Genomic DNA, 26,588 nt, shown 5'->3' with positions numbered 1-26,588 from the left:
TTAAAATGTATATCAGCTTATTCCATTCATATCAGTTTCTAACATTTATACCAGTTGCTTGTTCGATTCGCCACTCTTCGAAATTCTTGTTCGGAAAAACTTTGCTCGAAAAATGTTTCGAAATATTCTCGTCACTGATATTATCTATTGAGTGCTGAAATTATAAAAAACAAAATAAATTAACATTATTTAAAAGCAGGCTTAATGCTAGAAATTCAAAAATACAAATTAACTACTAAAATTATTTTCCAATACTCGCATTGCGTTTAATACTATTATATCAATAATTGATTTTCCTTGCGTCACTATTAACAGAAACTAAATAAATAACAAGTTCCTGTCGAAAATAAACAAAGTGCATTTGTCCAAAACACTTTGTCTATATCCTTCCGATATAGTGATATAGGAATATAAGAATGCATTTTACTAAGCTCTGTAAAACATAACAAACTCAGACGAAAGCTAAGCATAATTGAAAACAAAAGTTTATATTATATATATATATAGTACACTACTCGCATAAAGAAAATATGTCTAAACCGCACAGCAACCTTCTTGAATGAACGAAATATTCATAGATTTTGACGTAAAGTACAATGAAAGCAACAACAAAACCAACTGATATACAAATAGTTTTACATACAAAAATAACTACAAACAAACAAACATAAATACATATATACAAATAAAGTAAAGTTAAGTTTATTGCCATACAACTATTTTAAACAAACTAACTTATAGTAAAAACAACAACAAAAAGTAAATAGAAATATTTGAAGACAGTATTTAAAGTTTTTATAACTCAAAAACATGTTTGACTCACTTAAAAAAAGAATATTCGCAGCGGAGTGTAGGATAAACAACTTAACCTTACCTTTAAAGGGTGCTCCTTTGCTAAAGTATCGTTAATCAGTGTTGCTGAACACAAAATAACGGTTTATTTTTATGTAAAATCCAGTTAGAGGCAATAACGGTAATTTTTGAAACTTAACTAATCGCCAAAAAATGCATTGGCACTCTTTAAAGCGCACGGCGAGTTTTTCTGTACACCCTGTATAAAGCGCGACAATTTCGAAAAATACTCAATTATTAGATATTATGGCTGGTCTGTGTTAAGTTTAAAGCGTATACATAGTTATATATTTAAGACGAAACATAAAAATATGTTATATAATAAAATAAACACATATACATAAGTATATATTTACTTATATTTATGTACTAATAGAAAGAAAAAAAAAATTAATTATAATTAAAACTTTTCGTATTTATATTTGCCAAGAAGCATATTTTTTACATACTATACACATGCATACATACATATTCGCATAATACATAAATACTACTATATTTTTATACGGTAAATATATAATATATATTTATATATATATTTTTATACTTGAATAAAAAATTGAATGTCCTAACTGAAAATTGTACTTTTTGCTTTTCGGCCGACTACATAATGTACGTACATATATGTATATATTTTTAAATTTGTATATACATATTTATATATTTTATATAGTTGTATGTATATATATAAAAACATATATATACATATGTACATTACAGCACCAAAGATTCATAGTCTTTTAAAAACCAATTTGTTTCACTAAAATTAACAATTCTTGAAAGCTTCTCTTTGAAGGCCTATTTGCAGCGACTGAAACGTGTGAATCTCGTTAGGAAATTTGGGAACATTGGTTTAAAAGAGTGTGAGATAGAGGGCAGTGTGCAATGCAGTGAAGGAAATTGTGTGTCTGAAGCAAATGCAGTCAAGTCAATGGCAAACAGCGCTTGCAAAAAACAAAAAAAAAAGAATGTTTAACGCACACTCACACACATACACACTCATGTGTACAAATTGTATATTGAGCTAATCTCATCTGTAACGCATAATCACGAATCGCCAAATTCATCATCAATCACATTGGTCTTTAATAATAATAAGCGTATGTATTGCTATGAATGAGTATATCGCATCATCATAATCATCATCATATTGTATAACTATCTACTACCACCAACTACCAAAATCACCACCAAAACCACCACAACCACTACTACTATTACTACCACCACCACAAGTTATCAGTCAATCAGTCAGTACTAGCAACAACTACAACAGTAACACCAGCATTAAGTCCAACAACAATAAAACACAGCCATTATCACAACGTCATCATATCTCAACTAATGCTAGTCGTATGTGGGAGTCCTTGCGCACCGTGAAAGCACCGCCGCTGTATAAATACATACATACACCAGCCTGTTTGTGTCGTTTGCTCACACACACACCATGTACCGATTGCCAAAACGTAATTGTAAATATTGCTCACTCATGTTGTTTTTGTTTTTAATTTTTTTAATTTAAATTTTATTTATACATTTAAAATTATTTACGGTAAATTTTTTTTAATTCAATTTTTTCTTAGTTTTTTTTTTAATTTTTTTAAATATTTTTTTTTTTTAATAAAAATTTTTTATTTTATTTTTAATTGTTTCCAACATTTTCTTAGTCAATATACATACATATATTCACATTCCATAAATATACATATACAATGTAAAAATATCACCTAATAATGTTTAAATAAGTTTTATTAGTTTGTTTTTTGGAGAATTACTCGCTCGTTTCGTTTGTTGTTGCATATAATGATTATTTTTTATTAAACCATAAAAAAAATTCCTATAACTTACGCAATGCTTTAATTTGCTTTTACGCTAATTAAAAAACCAAAAACAAAAATAAAATATTTCGCAAAATTTTGAATTGTATTACTTGAATACAAAACTAAAGTACGCAAGTTCAGTTAAAATAAGTTCAGTTACTTGTAACGCAAGTTCAAATACTTTTATCTATGATTTTCAAAGTCTCCACCTGCAACACTTATACATACAACTGTGTGTGTCTGAAATTATATAGGTTTATATATTTATTTATTTTTTGTAAAAAAACTTCATTTATTCTACAATTTTGTATTTTTCTTTCGTTTTTGCTTACATTTATAAAGGCTGCACGACCAGCTCGTCGACAACATCCAGCCAAACTCCGCCCCCAAACCAACAGGCTCTAATACGTGACTACTGGTATGAATTGAAATTTTCCGATCTATTCAAGTTTATCAATCCGGATGGACGCTATCAATGCCCGAGATTTAATTGTCTTAAAAGCTATAAGGATGCAAGTTCACTTCAGAGACATATCAGGTGAGTCAGTCGAATACCAAAATGACAGCTTTATATTTAAAAAATAATTTCAATTGTATATATTATACATATTTATAACATGTGGGGGAAGGGGGGTAATTACTTGGACGAAAACTTATTTTTTTTAATTTTTGATTTTATTTTGTTTTGTTACACCATTTATAACTCAAGAACGTTTAGACCGATTTTGAAGTTTTTTGATTTGTTGTATATTTCTCCGCGGCGAATAGCAGCATAACTGTTGAAATATCGGCTATAATCACTGAAAATAAAAGTATAGAAAGATATCTAAATACTTAGATAATCAAACTCGAACCGAAATGCCCTTAATTGTCAAATCGATTGATCTCAATTACTTTGTTCGAGAAACTTTTTCAAATATTGATTACCAAAGACAACAACCAATCTCTGACTTGCTCATAAGACCCAGATGCGTCGTTCGACATCCACTATACCTACCTACCTAGGTTTGAAAATGAAGAATCCCTCTGTATTCTCATTGGCATTATTAAACCTTAACCATGTCAGTAAGTTGAGAAATAACGGGGAGCATCAATTTTACGCTTTCATGGTTTTCGTCCTCTCTCTGAAATATATTATAATGTCGGTATATATCTAAAAGGAGAAGGAGAAGGAGAGATTCATCCATACATTCGTTTTGATTGCTTGGATCATGCTTGGACCTTAAAGTCAAATATAACCCAGCAATTTGAATAAAGATGAAGTTAAATATATTTGAAATAAACAAATATGATATAAAATTTTGAAAAATAAGCCTAGATAAAAACAAATAAGAATAAAGAAAGATATTTCTAAGGGATTATACATATATTATATTATATACCTAAACCGGGTTAAATATATCTATCTTAAGAGCTTTTCTATCTCAAGAGTTTCGAAAATTAATACGAAAAGTGAGAGTAGTGTTCTTCGAAAAGATCTTTTAGTTGTTCAGTCTGGTTTTACTAATTCCAACCTGAAATTTTCCATTTACAGTTACCTATCTTTTGTTGCACATACACACATACATCAAAGTATACGTTTTCCGATAAATTCTCAAGCACTAACTTCACAATATAGGGTGAACATAACCAAACTTTCCAAAGATGTCCAACTGATGTTTAGAAGCATGCAGGCAAATTATAGTAAAAAGAAAATGGATTAAAGATGCGAAAATGCCATAAGACAAAAAAATATTAACAATTGCACGCATAACCTCACTTTTGCCTCTACAAAATTTTTTATATAGCATGTAACAAATACATATATATAGCAGTTATTTACCCATCGTTAAATGATTGCGTTGCTTGTTTTCTATGTTGTTCCAGATATGAATGTGGTGGACAGAAAAAATTTCGCTGCCTCATGTGCGGTAAAGCATTTTCACAAAGCTCCCACCTAAAGCGACACCTGGAATCCGGTGTTTGTGTCAAATACTACTTATGAGATAATGTTTTCTTTAAAATCAAATAGAGCTAGTGCGTTCAAAACGAGAGCAACATGTGCAACACCAACAGCAGTGTATAGTAGTACATACATATACATATATTATATATGTATTATATATAATATAATAGTAGGAATTACATATGCACTACATACAAACAAACAGACATATGTAAAAGCAAGTAAATAGCAACCAATATGTATACAATGCATGCGGTTTACATACATACATATACAATACACACATATATAGTTAAATACATGCAAGGAAAGAAAGAAAGCAAAAAAGATACATATGTATATTAGGAATTTCATAGGATTTTAACCTCAACCTCAAACCAAAAACTAAAATTGTTCAAGAACAAAGAAAAAAGTCGTAAAAGTGTGTTACATACAAACAAACAAACATATTTGCAGTATGAGATACTAAAACAAGTAACAACAACAAAAAAAAAAAAAAACAAAATAGCAAACAATAAGTGAAGTAGGCTAGTTGGGTGCACGGTCAAGCCCAAAAGTTTTTAAACAATTTGATACAAATGGGGAATTAAAGAAAAACAACAAAAAAAAAAAAAAATACAAAAAAACAAAAACAACTTATAACCAACAACAAAACGAATTTATTGGATGCCACATCATTTATTTACATAGATAAAAGATAATATTTGATGATATTAAAAGTAATTTAGAACAAATGGATATTCAAATACATACATATGTATATACATGCATACATATGAACATATGTGTATGCAAGTGTGTACATACATGCATAGGTACTATGTATTTAACTGACAAAAAATACTTATTGTATTACATAAAACAACAAAAAACGTAAAGTAAATAATATTGCAACAAGTGTCATATTTACATACATATACATATATACAGTATATATACAAAATTTGTATGTATGTATAAAAATTAGTTAAATTTGTCTTAAACACAGATGTTGTTGCATTAACGGTAGTTTAATATTAATTATTGAAACGTGAAACAGTGAAATTAAATAATGAAACAACAACAAAAAAAAAAACAGAAAACGAAACTTAGGGTTCAAATAAATGAGTAACAAATTTAGTCAAACTAACCAAGTAACTTAAAAAAGAAATTAGAAATTATAAATTAAAAATGAACAAATATTAATAATTAAAAAAAATTAATATATATATTATATATATACAAAAAATATATAATAGTAAACCAAAAGCGTTGAAAAATGTTGCAAAATCGAACAGGAATTACATATATAATATAATAGTATATGTAAGTGTGAAGTTTGCGAAACGTACTGTGTTTATTTGTTGCCAAATATCTACATGATGCACATATATACATACATACAACATATATAAACACACTCACATATGTATGCAAGTATGTAATTTAGTTAAAACATCATAGAAATGTTATGTATATATGTGCCTATTACAAATATATTGTTGTTTTAGATACTTATACACACACACAAGAACACTCACATACATACACAAAACTTTATATTAAACACGATAATGGTTAAATATATAAAAAGAACTCGGAATCTTTAGGGATTTAATAGCTAATTGTATTGAAATTATAGGCGTTACATACATATACACACAAACTTAGCGAAAGAAAGAGCAAAGCAACTAACATTTTATGTTACAGTTATGATCACAGTTTTGTTTACTGCAACTAACAAAGCTTTACTGAAAAAACTGGACATATTTTTTTGTAACTGAAAATTAATGAACAGAGTTATTTCATAACCTAAATATTGTTTTTTAACCTCAAATTTTTTTATAACCTAAAATTATTTTAAACCTAACAATTTTTGGGTGTAACCCAAATATTTTTTTATAACTTACAATTTTTTTATTTTTTACCTTTCATTATTTTTTTATGTTCCAACCTTTTTGATGTTTTAAAACGTAAAAAATAATATAAAAAAATACGCAACCTAATTTTTTACAATTTTTTTTTAACTGAAAATTAAGAATATGTTTATACAATCAAAAATGTGTTATTTTATAACCAATAATTTTTTTTTTTGAAACTTTTCGATTTTTTATAACCTACAAAACAATATAAAAATTTGTGGAACCTATTTTTTATAAAATTTATTACAATAATTTTTTTATAATGTTCAAAATGTGAATTTTTTTGTAATGTGACAAATATGTTTTTTTTAAGTTTTTGGAAACTATTTTGAGGCTTAACATATAATTTAACTTAGTTATATACTCCAAGTAATACTTGTCAAAACATATTCGTATATATTTCATATATATGTATTTCTCTGTTGATATGAGAACTTAACGCAATGAATTGAGGAATTTAAGTAATTCGTAATTTCGTAATTTTCCTAACCGAACAGTGCAAATATGTTAAAAAGTGCTTTGCTATAATTATAGCATCTATCTAAACACTATAATTTACCGTTAATTTTATGAAATTCATAATTTAATACAAAAATAATTCGAAATTACTGCAGATTTTCAAGAAAGAAAAGCAAAAAACGTTAGCTACAACCGTGAAAGTTGTTCGTGAAAGTTGCTATAAATTGCATTTAACATGTATATTTACAAATATAAATAAGCTCAATATGAGTATAAATATTAAAGTATGTATGCATCAGTGTTTGTATGTACTGTTTTTTGAAAATGAAAGTCTTCAGTACTCACTTTTAAAATGTAAATTTCTACTATAATTATGTAAAAGTGTTTTTCATTTCAAAAGCCTTGTTGTGCCATAAAAATTGTTTTAAAAGCGTAGTTACAAAATCATAAAAATATTCAAGCCTCCCCAACGGTTATAACAGCGTTTCTAGTTTTCAATATCGAATTATGGTGTAGCCATGCAGAAATACATACAACCATATGAATTATATATTTGTATTATAATTATTTTTACAATTGTGTGTATATATTAGTAAAGAAACACTCATATGAAATAGTCAAAACACAGAAAACTGCTACTAGTGCCATTATAATCAAACCATAAAATAAATTAAAAAATATATACATATATATTATTAATATGAATATTAGTCAAATAATTTGTACCTTAGATGCTACGAACGGGTGTTTTAACTAAATATATATTTTTTTGTTTTTTAGAAATAATTTAACTAAATTGAAATTATTATTATTTTTTTTTTTCAAATTATAAAAAGTTATATTTTACATGTCCGACTGCTTAATAATGTGGAGTAATATATATTAGAACGAAGAAAAACAATTTTTTTAAACACTTTGATATCTTAACCGTACCTAATTTTAAAATTAAAAATTCTTGAAAATTTGGTTTGGTTAGTTTTTTGAAAACATGAAAATTTTGACGTACAATATGTAAAAATATTGTATATTTATCAATATTATTCTTGACAATTATTTTTATAGGTTAGATTTTCAAAAACATCAAAAATTTCGAATATAATTCCGATTTTTGAACTAAGATTTGAAAATCGATCTGTATATACATACATAGATGAGTTTTAATGATGTAAATTTTAAGTTTATATATTATCTGTAACCAAAAGCTGATTTATTAGTTAAATATACAACAACGCCAATGGAACAAAATACACTGAGGGATATCGTTGGGGGAGCGAGTTTAGCGAGCTTAGCATAGAAAATTTTAGAGATATCAACGGTTAAAAGTCATTGTGTGTTATATAATGAGTATAAATGATAGGCCTCAGTCATATAACGGAAACGAAAACTAGTAAATGTCTAAACCTGACAATGTTGTTTGTGCCATAGTACCGTTTTAGCACTGTACTAAACAGCTACTAAACGTACTAAACGAAGAGAATCTTATAAAAGTTAATACATTGAAAAATATATATACATACATACATACTTACATAAATATGTAAGTGTGAACTATGAAATTGTTAAAGTTTGCTAATTTTATTATTGTTAATACTCGTTAACTTTTAAAGAAAATTGAATTATGTACAATATTATGCAAATATACATATACATATGTAATATGTAATTAGGCGACAGTGCCAAGTTAAACTTGGCTTCAAATAATAAGTGAAAATTAACTTGGAATTGTGGCATACATATATGTATATATAAAACACTGTATGTGTAAATATGTATGAAATACATGCAAAAAATTAAAGTACCTACAAAACCAAGATATTTAAAAAATATTATTTTTTAACATTAAAAAAAGTTATTTTTGATAATATTTTTTGTTTTAAAAATTATTTAAAATTACAATTTTTTTAAAGAAAATTTATTTTTGAAAGAATTTTTTTTTTAAGAAAAAATTTGTTTAAATATTTTATTTTCTCGGCAGGTCCCAGTAACCACTTTCCAATCTTGTTAATTAGTTAAAAATTACCGTTATTTTTTAAATTCTACTCAAAGTGCCAATATTTTATAATTTTTATTTAAATCTTTCCAAAAATTCATATGTACCCACTCAATACATACATATATATATATATATATACATTAAGTCCTTAGGGACTTAGTTTTATATCTAGTCAATGTGTTAAGCACGAAGTACACTTGTATCTAGTGTAAAGTCAAACGACTTTAGTTTAAATGAGCGAAGTTTACCTGCATAGAAAGTATATTTTATTAATAAATACAAAAAAAATTGTTTAAAACGCTAAATGGGAACCTGCTGCTAAACTATTTTGACATTTTAACAACAACACACACATTTACAACAATACTTATGCATTAAGTTTCCTTAGATGAATATGAATATTTTAGTCAAGATACATATGTATATCTAGTTGATGATGACGACAACTAACACACACACACACACACTCGTATACATACCTATTTATGTATGTATATTTGAGGAAAATGAAAATAATAATTATAAGAAGTAAAAGTTGAAGAGGCAGGGAAGTAGCGCAAAATGTTGGTAAACATATTGGAAAATGTGTGTTTGGAAAGCGTGACTTGCATAGGCTATGTGATGGTATCAAATCAAATATGTTATATATACTATATATATATAGAGTTCGCGTAGGCAAAGAAGCAAGCAGCAAGCTAAATAAATAGTTAATGTGTATGTAATTCCTAACGGTGCGTTATTAAAACATATACTCGTATACATAAATATAAATATATATGTAAACATATATATCTTTAATTTTAATTACGACGAAGAGATTAAATCAATTTTACAATGTAAAAACACAGATGCTAGATTTTTAAAATATTTTTTTTTAATTAACACCAAACACACACACACTAACACACTGTTATGTACGGCTTTTATGCTATATGCTATATTTTGTTGTTTAAATTGTTTAAAAGTTATACTTTCTCCTTTTGACGCTATTACGTTTACACCGTTAATTGTTTTTTTTTTTAAATCAAGTTTGCGTATTTTTGTCGCGTAGTGTTAACAATTTTATTGGTTTAAGAATAATTTTTATTGAAATTAATTACTAGTTTTTATTTTTATGGTACAAAGTGTGTTTTATTTTTAATTTAAGTAACTTAATTTAAATATATTTTTTTAATTTTAAATGCTATTTTTTAATTAGAAATATAATTTGTACCTTAAAAGTTTATTTTTAAAAATTATGAACAAAATTATTAAAAAGTTATTTAAAACTTTAAATTATTTTTCATTTTTTATATAATATTGTGAATTTTTTTTTTAATTTATATTTTATTTTTGTAAATTTTATAACATTATATAATATTTTTATTTATATATTATTTTTTATGTTTAATTTTTACATTTTGCAGTTGTTTGTTTACTCAAATTTTATTATTTTAAATTCATTTTTTTTATTATTTTAAATTTTATTTTTTTAATTTTTTCTAATTCAAAATTATTTTTTATTGTTATGTTTTTATTTAAATTCATTTTATATCTTTTTACATATTGTTTTTTTTTATTTTTTGTCTTTTATTTTTTTGTTTTTAAATTCGTTTTTATTATATATTATTTTATTGTATTGTTTTTATTGCTATATTTATTTTTTCCCAACTTTTATATTTTTTATATAATTTCAAATATTTTTTATATATTATTTTATATTATTTTGTCTGTTAATATTAATTTCTCATTTTGTTTTAGTCTATACTTTATTTTCGCTAATTTTAATTTATTTTTTGGTTTTAATTTTTATTTACCTAATTTTTTTAATTGTTTTTTTTTTTTATTTTTATAATTTATCTTTAATTTTTTTTATTATATTTTTTTTCTAAACAGTTGCATATGCTTATATGATTTTATTGTTGTTATTTTGTGGTTTTATTTTAGTATATTTTCATTTTGTTTTATTTTTTATTCGTTAATTTCTATATATTTTTTTTATTTTTTTGCTCTCACATATATATGTTTTATATTATCTTTTGTATTTTTTGGTTAATTTTTTATTTTTTAATTTTTTCTCTTTTTTATTTTATGTTTTTTTTTTTTATATACTGTTACATATACATACATATAATGCCTTGTTAAACTGTTTATTTTTTATGTGCTGCGGGCGGTTAGTTGTAACCGAATTGTTGTTGTTGTCATTTATAGCATAATGTTGCGCGAATTTCGTCAACTAATTAGAGTAAACTTGTTGGTACAGTTGAAACTACACATATACATACATATATATACATATATATATAAATAATATAAATGCAATGAACATAGTTATATATACAAAATAAATGAACAAAATATACTCCAAAGAAATCAACCAAATACATAGATATACACTTATTAAATGCATACATGCATATACAATACATACATAGCTATATGAACAATATGTATACATTTATATTTATATATATACATAAATACATACATATGTACATATAGGCAAAAGCATATATTTATTCGCGCTTGTTGCATCTTCCTGGCTGAACGCTAAATAAAATAAATAATATTATAATAAAAAGAAAACTAAATAATATGTGAATTACAAAAACATACAGGGTTTATTATTTTATAATTATTATTTTTTGTAATAAAAAACTGAGCAAAAGCCACAGCGATACAACTTGGAAAGTGTAGCAAGCGAGTATATAATATATGTAAGTAGCTATATGTACATGGTATATAATATACAAATAAGCTAAAAGAATAAATATACACACATGAACACACAGTTATACACACACACACACACATAGATATATATAAATATATATATACAAGTAAAAGAAGAAATCGTTATTAAAGCAGAGTTTTGCCAACGCACGGCAGAGAGAGAGTCTAATAAATAAGAACAAAAAAAATAGATATATAAAACTTGTTATATACATATAAACATAAAACAGTTATTTGTGAGCTTGCAGAAAGCGAACACACTTTTGCCATATTACCATATTAGAAAACGTATTGAAATAATTGCAATTAATGAAAACTAAAGATGAAAAACTGTAAAGAAACGAAAATGTTTTTGTAGACAAAATTAGACAACTAAAAATGCAAAAATTTAAAAAATAAAAAAAAAAAACAAAAAAATCGATAAATTGAAATACATACATATATGAAACATATATATATATATATATATATGTATATAATATATATATATATATATATAACAATGATGCATATACACAATACAAAAGGATAGGTATATACTATATATATATATTTATTATAGCAATAGTTGCCCGTCTGTTAAGCGGAATTTAAAATAGTCTTTAACTGTTATTTCGTTTAAGAAAAACGTGGCGTAGCCAAAAAAAAACAAAAAATAAAAAATAAATTACAAAAAAAAGAAAAACAAATAACCGCAAAGAGCAACATGATATTTATATATACACACACTAAAACGTTTATGATGATATTTGTTAGTACCTAAAAAAGAAAATATATATACACACATATAGAGTATATATGTATATGGAATAATACTGTAATAATACTGCGATTAAATTTAATAAGCTAGAAGAAATGAAGCAAGTAGCGATTTATAATTTCAAAAAAAGAAAAATCGAATTGTAATACAAGAAAGAGAGCGCCAGCGTGCAGAAGAACAACTGAAATGTGGTGTTACGAATAGGCTGCGCATTCATTTACAAAGCCAAACTGATATTTTTGCCAATTTATGTTATATTAAAAACACACGTAAATACCTACATACATACGTTGTTATGTATGTAACTATGTTATTTATTAATAAACAATTAATTGTAAACCATTTTGTTGTTTTTTGTTAATCAGTATGCCAAATGGTATTTAAACAAACAGCAATTTGTAGTACACAGAACATAACATAAGAGTACATAGAACAACAACAAGCAAGAATTACGTTACGTTTGAAATTTGAAATCGATACCGATGCAATAGTCGAAAAATATATACATACAGCAAAAAAAAGAAGAAAAAAAAACTCAGAAACAAATAGTGAAAATATAAATACATACATAAGACGAAACTATGAATATTAAAGCGTTTATATATATACATATATATAGCATAATTTGTTTAATGAATGATGATGCCGTTAATAATGAATAAAATATTTAAATTGGTAAGAAACGTAATGAAAACGAAAAACTCAAAAAAAAAAACAAATGTGTTTTATTTCGAACGGTAGGGCCTAAGAGAGATGTTGAAGAGAGTGTGGGAGTAGCAGGATGATGGAAGGAAGCAGAAAGGCGGAGTTATGTATGTTACAAAAAAATTATAAAATAAATTTGTAAATTGTAAAATTGTATATATCAAAAATATTATTATTATTTTATTAAAAATATTTATTATAAATATTAATATTAATTTACTAAAAATATTTCAAAAAATATGAAAATATTAATTTTATAATAAAATATTACAATAATTTATATAATACTCAATATTATTTTATTTTCCTACAATTATTTATTAAATTTTAAATATAAAAAACTATAAAAATTAAAAAAAAAAATTAAATGAAATATTTTTATATTAATAAACATATTTAATTATTATAAAATACTAAAATATACTTTTTTTCTCTTTTCTCTCCCACAAAACAGTTGCACTTGGACGACAACGGGGCACAGTGTGCTCAGCCGAGCAGCAATTAAACAACACACCCATATCAACAACAGCAACAACTCCAAGCAAGGACTTCATATTTTGCACACAAAATGTGGATAATCTCAATATCACTGACTATATAGAATTATCAGCCGAGAGTTTTAAGTTCATAGAAACGGCAAGCAACGATATGTCGTGTCTCGAAATTGATAAAATTGTGGAGAGTATTGCAGATATTAGTGATGAAAATGAGAATGAGCAAAATGTTGCAGACACTATGATTATTTGCTGCATGCCAAATGCAACAACAACAACAACAAGGGCTTTGGAACGCACGCAAGCGCCGAAACGCGAAGTGGTCTCATATCAACGTTATGGGCGTCAAAATAGCAAACAATTGTTGCAAAATAAATTTAAATGTCACTTGTGTGGCTTTAGTTGTGGCATCAAGGAGACACTTTTGACTCATTTCAAGCGGGAGCATCCCACTTAGTGGTGCGAAATTAGTAATTAATAAAGTTTTCGAAATGTAAATATTGTTTTGAATAATATTATTTTGTTTTTTTATAAAGTCAGGTCAATTATTGAATGACTTTATTGTCATTGCATTTCAATAATTGCTACCGTAAGCTAACAGTAGACGGTACTACCTGCGTCTGTTGCTGTTATATCATTTCCCCGCTCCCACTACAGTTCAGTTTGTCAACTACAACTACACTATAAACTAACGGAAAATTCGTACATATTTGTGTTTCGTTAATACTTCTACATCACAGTGTTATGAACGTCTAATAGATAATGGTAAGAATCTATTGAAGATGAGTTAATATTGACAGAAATGTATACAGAAATATAATTTGTAGTATTGTACACAGAAAAATTAAATGAAAATTAAAAAAATATGAAAATAATAAAAAAATATACAAAACAATAAAAACATTAAAATGAAATAAAAACCAAAAAAATGTTAAAAACTGATATCCAGTTGTGCAACATGTTGCTGAGATAGAAAAATATGTAAATTAACAATAGCTAGCGCTTTAATGTTTGTAATGTTTGTAATACCTTATTGTCATGCTTAAATATATAATAAAAAATAAAATAAAATGTATATTTATTATTTTTAGTATTTTTTAACATACGTAAATATGTATCTTTTTAGTTGTTTATATAATAATAAAAAATATAAAAATTCTGAGGTAACTAATTTTTAGTTAGTAATTTTAATATACAACTAAGACACGTATATTAAATAGTTTAGTTTTTGCTTTCATTTTCAATTTCACTTTTACTTATTTTTATTTTTCTAGTTACTTAATTTATTTTTATATTAATTAATTTTATTTTCATATTTATTTATTTAATTTAATTTTTTTTTTTTAATTATATTTTAAACTTTTTTATTTTCAATTTCAAAGATGTTACACTTTTACTCACCTATTCCTCTCTCATTTTCGTTTTGCAGACAGCCATTGGACGATTTGCATCAAATCTGTGACCTCACTAAATAATGTTGCTCATGAGGAAAGATTGAAGAAACGTCATAGTGCACTCTTTGACACAGCAAACAAGGATACTTTTAGTGACGAGAAAAATGATTTGCAGACACTCTCCACCTCCGTGACATATTCGCATACATGTCCACGCTGTGAGAAAATGTATGCTTATAAAAAGAATTTGAAGCGTCATTTAAGTTTTGAATGTGGCAAGAAGCCGCGCGTAAGCTGTCCACATTGCACGTACATAACACGCTATCGGCATAGTCTCAATACGCATGTGAAGACACAGCATCCGGAAATCAGAGTGCAAAAGAAAACGAAAAATATGTAGTGGAGACATAGTATCTTCGATGACGACTTTTGCATACTACACCCAACTGTGGACTATATGAAACCCTGTACATATGTATATTTGAAAGCGTCATAAATATGCTTTGAATCCCAGCTTTCGAAACAAAATAATTTTACATTCCGATTATAAATTTATTGTTGTGACTCATAGCTTATTTTCAGCTAAAAAAACTGAATAAAAGATGGTACTGTTATTATTGCTAGGCTATATACATATATGAATATATATATTATAGGTTTTCGAAAATAAATAATTATAAAAAAATATCAGCAATGTGTCATTTAATGCTAATATAATAAATTTAATGTTAATTGTTTTTGTAAACCTCTCACATACACACAAACAAAAACACATACAGAAATCATTTATGTAAACTACAGTTACACATAACACAAATTTTATGTAAGTATGTATATTAAATACATACAGACATATTAAAAGGCATCTGCATTTTTTTGGTTCAAAAGGATTTGCTTGTTTTCGATTTAATTCTTCTAATGCTATAACTTGTTCACTTTATTTTTACCATTATGATTATTATATACCGTAAATTAAATTGTCAACAAACAAAGATTAATCAAATTTTGTCATATTCCCTCACCACAATTAGTGAAGCATGATAAGTCGGAACAAACGGACATTACACCAGAGGAATTCGAATTGGATGATTGCTTGCTGGAGAGCAACGATATCGTGATTACACAGAATAAAGATGGCTTCGTGTTACACGTAAAGAAATTGGGTAATATCACAACGGCAAAGCTTGCGTCAACGGATGATGAACAAACAGTCGCTACGAATGTGAGCGAGCTTAATGCGCAGGCACACATAACGGATGTGCAGAATCTGACAGATGTCAAGCCGACATTAGCAACGTTGACGAGCAGCCCCATTAAGCTACCTTCCTCCGAGTGTGGTGAGTCTGCTTACATAAGTTACATATTGAATATTACAGTTATTAATATATGTACATGTGAAATCTAAAAGTAGTGTTAAGTAAGTTCGATCCATACCCATACTATTGCGTTCGAGGCCCACTACATTCGCAAAAAACCTTATTAGTTTAGAACCGCGGGTGTGGAATTTAAAATAATTTGCATGATTTTCGTGAAACGTCAGGCAGTACTAATCTCGGCATTAGATCTTAAACATTTTCTGTTCTTCAATATTGATGTATTTTCTTTGTCATCTTAACCTTAAATGTCTAAATTTTAGACCGTGCTAGTTCCAATACGATAGTAAAATATTTGCGAGATGAAGCTAGAGAGCATATTTACACACCTTTTTTTGATAATATTATTTTATAAAAAAAACTTAATACAGAAAGTTCATTTCAAAAACTAAGCATTTTCAGAAATTTATATCATCATTTGAGAATAATTTTTGAACTTTCTGAATTCATTTAATGGATTCTTCTAGTTTCGTTCATAATGTATAATTTTTAAACTTTACTAGAATAAGTTATTTTAGTTTATTAGACTTCAAGAAATGCATAAAGCGTTCTCGAAATTCAGTTATCTTTTTTAACTTTTTTTGGATTTGACTGTTTTTTGGTGCCCCCCAGCATAAAATCTTAAACATATTACGAAAATGAGTAGTAGATATATTATACCAACAGACCCAGCGGTAGTTCTGTCTTAATAACATTTCCATACTGAATGAAATAATAAAAAATATTAGCTTTTTGCTTCTTAATTTTTTTAATCGTTGGCAACTCTATTCCAATACAAGTTTTAATTAGCTTGAACATTGTTATTTTTTCAAGTTGGCATCAGTTATTTCCGTACTATTTATTCCAACGCCTTATACAGCAGAATTTATTTCATATTTAACTCACTTTCCTTTTTTTGATAAGAGTAACCCAAATTCATTAAAAAATATTTGTTCTGAACCTTATCAAATAGTTCCGAAATTATTTCTAAAACACATAGTTTTTCACACTTTTTCTTATATTTAGCTCAGTTTTGCTACTCAGATAGGTGGCAACTCCATTCAAAGTATGTTAATACTAAACCAACCGACATATTTTATATACATTTTGAAATAAAAATTATACTATTTTTCAGTTGTTGATTGTGAGTAATAGAGAATTTAGCATAAACAATAAACACTATATAGTTATCATATAATAATTAATAATTATTTTTCAAAGTCTTCAAAGTGGTCATTTGACCGCTCCTTAGTGTTAAAAGTGAAAATTTCCGAATATTTTCTTTATGATGCCTTACATTTGATAAACAAAATTTTCCTTGATTTAATTTTTTAATGGTGGCAACCCTGCCAACATAATATATTTAAATGAAAGACTTCCATTATAATTTTCGGAAAGTCTTTTCTATACGTCTGTAAAATATATTGGATCATATTTTCATCATTTTTTTCGAAAGTTGGAACTACTTTACAGGAAGTGACTAGCTTCCAATTTAAAGTATAAACTCTCTAAATATAGTTTATGTTTTATAAAGTTTATATATGTCACATACACTAACAAACTGCACTGCAATCTCTATTTTAGAACTGATCAATTTGAAGAAGATCATCCCGACGGCCTCCACAATAGCGACCCACCAACCTTCGGCCACGATCATACAATCGCATCAGTTCGGACAACAACCGCATACATCACATCAGCACCAGCATACGCATCATGAATTGGAATTGGAACAGCAACAGCAACAACAACACCAACAAATCCAACAATTACAATCACATCCACAAGTACAAAGCATCGTCACCACACATCCACCACACCACCAAGCACAGACAATCAATTTGATGAGCCTGCGGAATGTACAAATCGCCGAGCAAAAACCGGTGGTATCGCGCATCAAATATTCACGTGGCAAAATCATAACACCGCAGAGCACCACCGCCACCAGTGTACAAATCGTCGAGGCACACGATGCAGAGACGCAGCATCATCACCACCACCAACTGACCGAAGGCACGAAATATGAGATAAGCGAAATTGATTTGAACAATCCATCGGCGTCGGCGGCAATCATAAGCGATCTGGTGAAATATGCGGAAATCGATGACATCGAACTGCCGGATGGCACCAAAATCGGCATCGGTTTTGCGCCGACCGAAATTACCGAGCACATACAAACCGGTGTGCCGACCGGTGCACAAGTGGCGACAATGGATGAAGATTCCGAGCAGGCGTTGCATCATCATCACCACCATCACCATCATGTGCAACATTTGCAGCAAACGCAGGTGCATCATCTGCAACAGCAGAGTCATCATGCGCAGTTGCAGCTGCAGGAACAGGATGATGCCACAACGAGCGTTGAGGCGACCATACTGCCCGATGGCATAGCACTGCACGAACAACCGACCATCACCAAGAGCTACACCATATTGACGACGCGACCGATTAAACAGGAGGGCGCCACTAGCATTGACGGCACCACAACAACCACATACGAACTGTCGTTGAGCGACTCGTCGATGCATCAGGATGATGCCGACTCAAAGTATGTGTGTCGTCACTGTGGCAAGAAGTACCGTTGGAAGTCTACACTGCGGCGTCACGAGAACGTCGAGTGTGGTGGCAAAGAGCCGTGCCACCCGTGTCCGCACTGCTCCTACAAGGCCAAGCAGCGCGGCAATCTCGGCGTACACGTGCGCAAGCATCATCCCGACAAGCCGGCGTTGGAGAGCAAGCGCGGGCGCAAGTAAGGAGTGTTGCAAGTTTTGGTTGGACACGAAATCTTTACCACTTTCCACTTTCTTCTGTACATAAAAACTGTATGTATGTATGTAATACAACAACTGACCGCTACTTGTACATATATGTATGTACATCGTGCTAACTGCGTATGTATTCTAGTAAATACCTACCTTTATTTACCTTTTTACCAAGCAAAAATTGGTTAGTTGAAATTTGTTTTTTTTTTTTTTTGCAATTAATGAGCCCAGTAAAGTTTTCAATATCATTATTGTTTTTGAATTTCAAAATTTTATTATTGAGTTTTGCTAACCGTTATTGATTCGAAATCAATTCGTAGCGACTTATTTACTTGCAACCATTTATAATATGAATGTTTTCTTGTGGCAATAGGACAGCTTTAATTTGGAGTGTCCAATTTATTTTTAACACTATACTTTATTAAATAAATTGTAATAATTAGTTATATAGCACTGTAAATGCGTAGCACTCGCGTGAGCGCGTCTATTGTAGGTGTTAGTGGAGTTAGGATGGAGAGAAGCAGTGAAAGCTTTATTTTTGATGATTTACATATATGCAATTAAAAAGGAAATTTTGTGTAGTTAAAATGCTAAACTACAAAAATCTGCTTTACATAACTTTACTTTGCAAAAACCATAAAAAAAATTAAAAAAGTAAATGCAAAAACAAATTTTAATGCTTATTTTTTCGAAACAAGTAAAATGTAAATTCTTGATTTTACTTCGCAAAAATAGTAACTATATATATTTTTTTTAAGTTAAATTAAAATTTACTTTTCAAATCAATTTTTAGAAAAAAATAAAATTAAAAGTCATAATTTTACTTTGCAAAATTAGTAATAATTTTTTTTTGTAAAGAAAATGAAATTTGAAAATGTACTTTTAAAAAAGTTTTATAAATTCAAAATTTATTTTACAAAAAAATTTATTTCAAAGTTTTTTTTTTAGTAAACATAAAACAATTACACATATTATTTACAAACAAATTTCAAAGCAAGAATTTAGTTCAATAGTTTAATTTAAAAAGAGAATTTTAATTTGTATAAAAGTTAAACAAATGCTTTAAAATATTTTAATATTTAAAATTCTAAAATTTTCTGTGAAGAACACCGATTAGTTTTTTTGGAATAGAATAATAGCATAAAATCAAACTTTATTTTACAGAATAATGAAATTAAAAATATTTTTGTATAACAAAAAAAACTTTTTTAATAATATAGTTCGAATTAAAAATTTAATTTTGCACAAAAAATTATTTAAATTTTTCTTTACAGAAAACATTTATTAAAAATTTATTTTACGCAAATCTTGTATCCAATTTTATTTTGGGATATGAAATAAAATTTTATTGAAATTTCCCTTTGCTATAAAATTAATTCCTAATTTTATTATTAAAAAATGTAATTCGAAAAAAAAAATTTTTAATTGATTTATAAAAATTTTGTATTCAAAATTTTATCTCTTAATAATAATTCATTAATAAAATTTTACTTTACAAAAGATTAAATTAAAAATATGTGAAAAATTTATACAAAGTATATTCACAAATATATTTTGTGTAAAATATTTTTACAAAAAAAAAAATATTAAAACATTTTGCTTAAAAAAAAAACAAAAAATTAAATCAAATTTTAGTTAAAAATATAATTTAAAAAATGTTACTTTGCAAAAGAAAAATATTTAAAAATTTTGCTTAAAAAAAAAACAAAAAATAAATCAAATTTTAGTTAAAAATATAATTTAAAAAAATGTTACTTTGCAAAAGAAAAATTATTTTTAACAACAAAAAATTGCACATTAAAATCGAAAAGCTGTTAGAAAAACTAAAAAACCATTCAAAAGCGGCGTTACACAAAGCCCAACTCAAGGCGCGCAGACCAGTCGTTGGATACGTTGAAAATATGAAAGTTGAGCGCATTATAAATAATATTTCTTTAATAACAACAACTACTTACTATGACGCAAAAAAGCTTTTTAAAGTACTAACTAAGAAAAACCTTAGCTGTACAGTTATTATACATACTTAAACGCAGATTTTCAAACTGCATTTTTTTCAAAACATTTTTATTTTTTGCTTGATTAATATACTTGTAAAAAATGTTTAGTGAATGTTGACGCATATTAATTAGCAAAGATTAAGTATAATAGCATATATAAACAGAAATATAATTCTGTTTATCTAAAAATGGAAAATGAAGAAGAAAAAACTGCACAAACAGAAGATTTCTTTGTAGTTTTAGAAAAAATGTTTTTTGAACATTTAAAGTGGAACAAATAAAAATAATTACATATATGTATGTATAAATATATTCTTATAAAAATAAAAACAAAAAAAACTTATGAAGTATGTGAAGGCATGCAAAAGCAAAAAAGAAGAAGAAAGTGTGTGGAAAAAAGATAAAAAAGGATTAGTGAATGTTTTAATTTTCAACCAAAATTAATTAACTGTACAAAAACACACACATCTATAAATACATACAAATTTGTATGTACTTACGCAATAGTTAAATAACTAGTTTCTTAATTAGTTCTCTCTTCATATAAGGTATATAAGCTTGTGCACAGTAAAGATGAAAATAAAAAGAAAATAAAATATTAAGCAAATGAAGTAAATTTAAGACTTTATTTGCCGATTCATTCGTGTGTACATAAATTATATGTGTACTTTTAAATATTGTATTAGTATTAATTCAATATTGAAAAATAAAGTTTTATTAAGTAAATAATAAAATTGGAAAATGTGGGCGACAATGTGTTTACTTTCTAATGGGTCTCACGCACACACACTTATCATAACATTTTTTAGTGTCTCTTATTGTCTCTCATTTCTATCACACATACCAAATCATATATTTCATAAATTTATTAATAATTTCTTTACTCCACTTTACAGCACGACAGCTCATAAATGTTTTTTGTAAACTTTTACTAACCTATTTCTCTGTATTTGCAGGTCTGAAGAACTCTCAGCTCAAGTATAACTTGGAAAATGGTTTGTTTTTTGTAAAGCTTATGTGCCAGTCATTGCCCTACACTGCTGGTGGCAATATTTGTGCTTTTATGCATTTTATTGTTGTTGTTGTATGATTTTTCGATTAACATATTTCTCTTTTTAAGGTTTTGACGATACTGTCCGATGCTTGAGTAAGCGGTGGTGCTAAAAAAATAAGTGTCAAAGGATCACAGGAGCGACCATATCCGGTTTGCTTTGGATAACTGAGTTCACTTAACCTATTAATAATTGTGCTTAGCTCTAAAAAAATTGTTAATCTATAATATGTTATTATTGTACTATATGAAATAGTTACATAAGGAAAGTACTGAGTGGTCTGTTTTTTCGAAACCGAAATACCGTTAGTGTTATAATAATATTTTAGACTAGCAAGAGCGAGCTGCATTACATATAAATACTACATATAGTTTCAAATATATATATTAAATAGTTTATATAAAAATATAGGTTGCGCATGCGCATTCAAAAGACATGCGTATTAAGGAATTTAGGAGCGCATTTTTTCATCATCATACGACTGCGCAGTATTAATGTTACCATAGAGTTAAAAAAAAAAATAATTTTAGAATTTTTTTTAATATAAAATTTCGGAAACATTCTACATTCTAAAAAAATTTCCAAAATTTTTATTATACTATATATATTTAATTTTTTTTATTTACTTTTCATTACCTAGTTTACACAACGCTTTGTTAGTTTTATAATTTTCAAGTATTTTTCCTACTATTTCTCATAATATTGCCACTTAGACGCGTGCGTGCCATTTTATAAGGGTTAACTGTAAATTTAAAAGCGCATTATAAAGTAATTTCGTTTAAACGCTTACATTTTATTAGAAATTTTAGCTTCTTAAGAAAGCAGCTCAAAAAGCGACCTTCATACATACCTACATATTAAAAATTTAATTAATTGTAATTATTTATTGTTTTGTAAAACCTTTGCATTTTGTACTTTTCATCTACTGCCTACCTCATACCTTTGCATTTCATATAAATATGTATGTATTTATAATTGTAATTTGATCATTTGGATGTGGTATATTCATTCATATTTGTAACGCTTCATTTGGCATTGGCAACTCTCTTTCATACCATACATACATACATAGTTTAAGTGCAAATTATTATTAGCAAAAAAACTATTTCTTCTCTCCTTATGTGATTATTAGTTGCTTGAACTATACATATGTACATACATACATACATATATGCATAGATGCAACACTTGGACTTCACTAGGTATTTTGTTGCTGTCAGGTTGAACTGTTGTTTTTGTATTATTATAATTATTTTTACTCAATTTTTTTTTACAAATACTATTTGTGTCAGTCCAAACTTAATGTTATTTTTTCTTTCCTTTTTTTCTTTTTTTTTATTTTTCTACGTTTTTTTATTTTCATATATAATTTGACAACAACAAAAAAACACACACGTTAACTTTTCCCACTTTGATCAACAAAAAACCACCAACCAACCAACCAACAACAACAACGCAAATGTAACAAACTCAACATTAAAACATAAAAAATAACGTATGCAACGGTAAATTGATTTTGAAATGTCAAATGTCAAACATGAACACAGATTTAAGTATTACGCGCATAGCGGGACTTACTTGGAACGAGTGGAATGCGCGTTTGGCCATGCCGCTGGTCACACAGCTGCGCGAGGGTGTCAATCCCTTAGTTTTCCCCACCGATCTCTCCATAAACACCATGGATAAGTCGGGCGGTGGTGTCACACCCACATTGGATTGCAAGTCACCGGCACCGGAGAACTCGAATGACATGAGTGGCCTTACAGTCGGTGCAGCCGGCGTCAGCGATGCATCAACGCCAGCGGCGAATACAGCGCTGAATCGTAGCGGCTCCAGCGCGAGTGGCATAGACAAGATCGGCGCGGTGGCTGCCGCTGCCAAAATGAAGCACCTCACCGAAGAGGAGGCCGCCATTTTAATGCTGAAGGCCACTGTGGAGAAGTCGAACGCCAACAATAGCGGCAATCTGAGCGACACCAGCTACAGTGAGGATGCTGTGAACGCGGGCGGTAGCGCGATCAGCACCAGTGGCGATTATCATACAGCGCTCAGCGGCGCTGCCGCCTTCGCCGACATCAATATACTGAGCAATATCAGCGCATTGAATAGTCTCATCGGTGCCGGTGGCAATGGGATTGGTGGCAGTGCGGTAGGTAGTGTCGGCGGTGGTGGCTTGAGTGTCAGCGGCAGCGGTCACCCGTGTCCGGAATGCGGACGTGTGTACAAGCTGAAGTCGTCGTTACGCAACCACCAGAAGTGGGAGTGCGGCAAGGAGCCACAATTCCAGTGTCCCTTCTGTGTGTATCGTGCCAAACAGAAAATGCATATCGGTCGCCATATGGAGCGCATGCACAAAGAGAAATTCATCAAGTTGGAGGATTTGAAGAGTTTCACCGGCAGCAGCGGTGATGACAGCGGCAGCGCACCGACTGCCACGACGGCGCTGGCGGCCAATGCAGCCGCTGAGCTGCGTCCGAATTTCTCTTAGCTCCGCGCAGCTGCAAGCCCAAGTTGTTGTTAGTAGTGGTGTTGTTGCGAAGCGAAGACGCCGCTGCTGCAGAGCCATAAGAAACAAACGTGCGTTACAATAAACAGTAAGCTACACAAATAGACCGTTAAGTGTGCAACTCGTGAGTGAGTTCGGGTTATGCATGTTATGCAAACACACCTAGCCACATACATATATAAAAACAAGAAAACAAAAATAAGTGAATGTAAAAATGGAATCAGTGTGCCAAATTTTTAAATTTAATTTTTATTGATTTAATTAACCATATTTTTTTTTTTTTTTGTTTTTCATAGTTTTAAAGAACGCCTTTTAATGTTTACATATACAACGATATTGTTAAACCCTGACAGCTGTGACCGTGAATTAGATTTCGAACTAAACAAAAAAAATTATAAAAAAAACTTAAATCCTTTGGAATTTAAAATTTGCCATTAAAACTTTTTTTTTTGTTTCTAAATATATATTATTTAATTAATATATACAAAATTCCGCTAACAACAAATAATTGCAAATTATTGTTAGCAACAAAATGTTATTGAATTCAAAATTATTATTATTTTTAGTAAGCGAAAATGACAAGCGCTCACTTGTGTGTCTATGAAAAAAAGAAAGTTAAAGTGTACCATATTAATTAGTAGAAATGAAAAGTTTACATATTTTTTGTGGTTATTATTGGTAACATGCATGTAGAACGCGTGTGGCAGCAGCGTAGAGCAGCGAAAGCAATGTTAGTATTCTAAACATTCCAACAAAAACGCAACAATAAATAACAACAATGCAACTTTAAAGTTTAAATATACAATATTGTTGTTGTAAACAATTACAAAAATTACAAAATCCATAAAATACTAACCCCAAAAGTACATAACTCAAAGCTTTAAAATATCCACCTTAGCAGCTGTTTATTAAAGCTTACAAATACAAAACACCACGAAAAACGTTAAAAATTACAAAACCACAACCTTAAAGTGCATAACTCAAGATTTCACAATAGTTACTTAAGCTGTTGTCTTGTTAACGCTTACAAAACACAACAACAGCGTTATCTTAAAAGTGCAAAACTCAAAACTTCGGAATATACACTTTAGCTGTTGTTTTGTTAAAGCTTACAATACAAAAAAAAAAGCTTAAAAACAACAAAAACAATAAAACCTTAAAAGTGAATAACTCAAAATTTCATAATATACACTAAAGCTGTTCTGCGTCTTGTTAATACCGTTATGCAGCTATGTACCAATATATAACAATATTTATAAGTAAACAGCAACTTGATATTCTCCCTCATCCACAATAAATAAGTTTGCAACAACAATATGAAAAAGTAAAAGAAAATAATGCTCAGGTGTACTCAGGTGCTATAATTAGTCCCTTTGATAGTACAAATTGAATATTGAATATCAGGTTTATATTTCCAAGTTGTTTCACATGTGGCATACAAATAAACAAACCAACATACTAAATAGATAATATGTAGCATTTTGGTATTATTTTTATTATATATGCAACAATATTTTTTGTATTTTTTTTAAGCCGCGTTAAACTAATTAAACAATTGCACAATATTACAAAAGACACTAATTTAAAGAAAACAAAAATTATAAATAATATAATAGTTGTAAGCGAGTTTTATACATACATACATATTTACAGTGTTAAAACATTCCACAAAACGTTTTTAAAAAGACAAACAACCAACTAATACATAACTACTTATACACTTATATATATATATATGAATATACAAATTACATATATATTTTTTAATAATATGTGGCAAATATATGTACATACATATAGCTGCATTTATATATATACATACATATATATAAGTAGTAGTGCATACGGCAACAAACTCAGTGAAAAAAAGCTTCAAATTTAGTC

The 26,588-nt window shown here is 28.1% G+C and overlaps 2 protein-coding genes across 8 annotated transcripts in view; both read left to right on the top strand.

Annotated features, from left to right (window-relative positions):
• LOC105214508 (longitudinals lacking protein, isoforms F/I/K/T) overlaps positions 1–26,588 on the top strand; it is a 76,183-nt gene that overhangs the window by 43,007 nt on the left and 6,588 nt on the right. Inside the window, exons 6-7 of one of the 6 annotated variants that reach the window (XM_011187989.3) lie at positions 16,067–16,372; positions 17,972–19,361. The exons of the other annotated variants lie outside the window; for them this stretch is intronic. Of the exons in view, the coding sequence (XP_011186291.2) occupies positions 16,067–16,372; positions 17,972–19,140 (1,475 nt within the window). The 3' untranslated portion in view covers positions 19,141–19,361. Of the gene's footprint in view, positions 1–16,066; positions 16,373–17,971; positions 19,362–26,588 lie in introns of those variants that run through there. 6 annotated transcript variants of the gene reach the window in all.
• Positions 1,435–13,990, top strand: Prdm16_0 (uncharacterized). Of its 2 annotated transcripts, none has more exons than XM_054234156.1 (3): positions 1,435–2,324; positions 3,015–3,210; positions 13,602–13,990. In XM_054234156.1, the coding sequence occupies exons 1-3, from the start codon at positions 2,300–2,302 to the stop codon at positions 13,723–13,725; spliced, it is 345 nt and encodes a 114-aa protein (XP_054090131.1). In that variant the 5' UTR covers positions 1,435–2,299; the 3' UTR covers positions 13,726–13,990. The 2 variants fall into 2 exon arrangements, with proteins under 2 accessions (XP_054090131.1, XP_054090132.1); XM_054234157.1 differs by having other exon boundaries at positions 1,438–2,318.

The sequence above is a fragment of the Zeugodacus cucurbitae genome, chromosome 6, assembly GCF_028554725.1.
Source record: "Zeugodacus cucurbitae isolate PBARC_wt_2022May chromosome 6, idZeuCucr1.2, whole genome shotgun sequence".
NCBI classification, from domain to species: domain Eukaryota; kingdom Metazoa; phylum Arthropoda; class Insecta; order Diptera; family Tephritidae; genus Zeugodacus; species Zeugodacus cucurbitae.
Note: the sequence above shows the minus strand (reverse complement) of the source record. Positions and strands in the feature narration are given on the sequence as shown.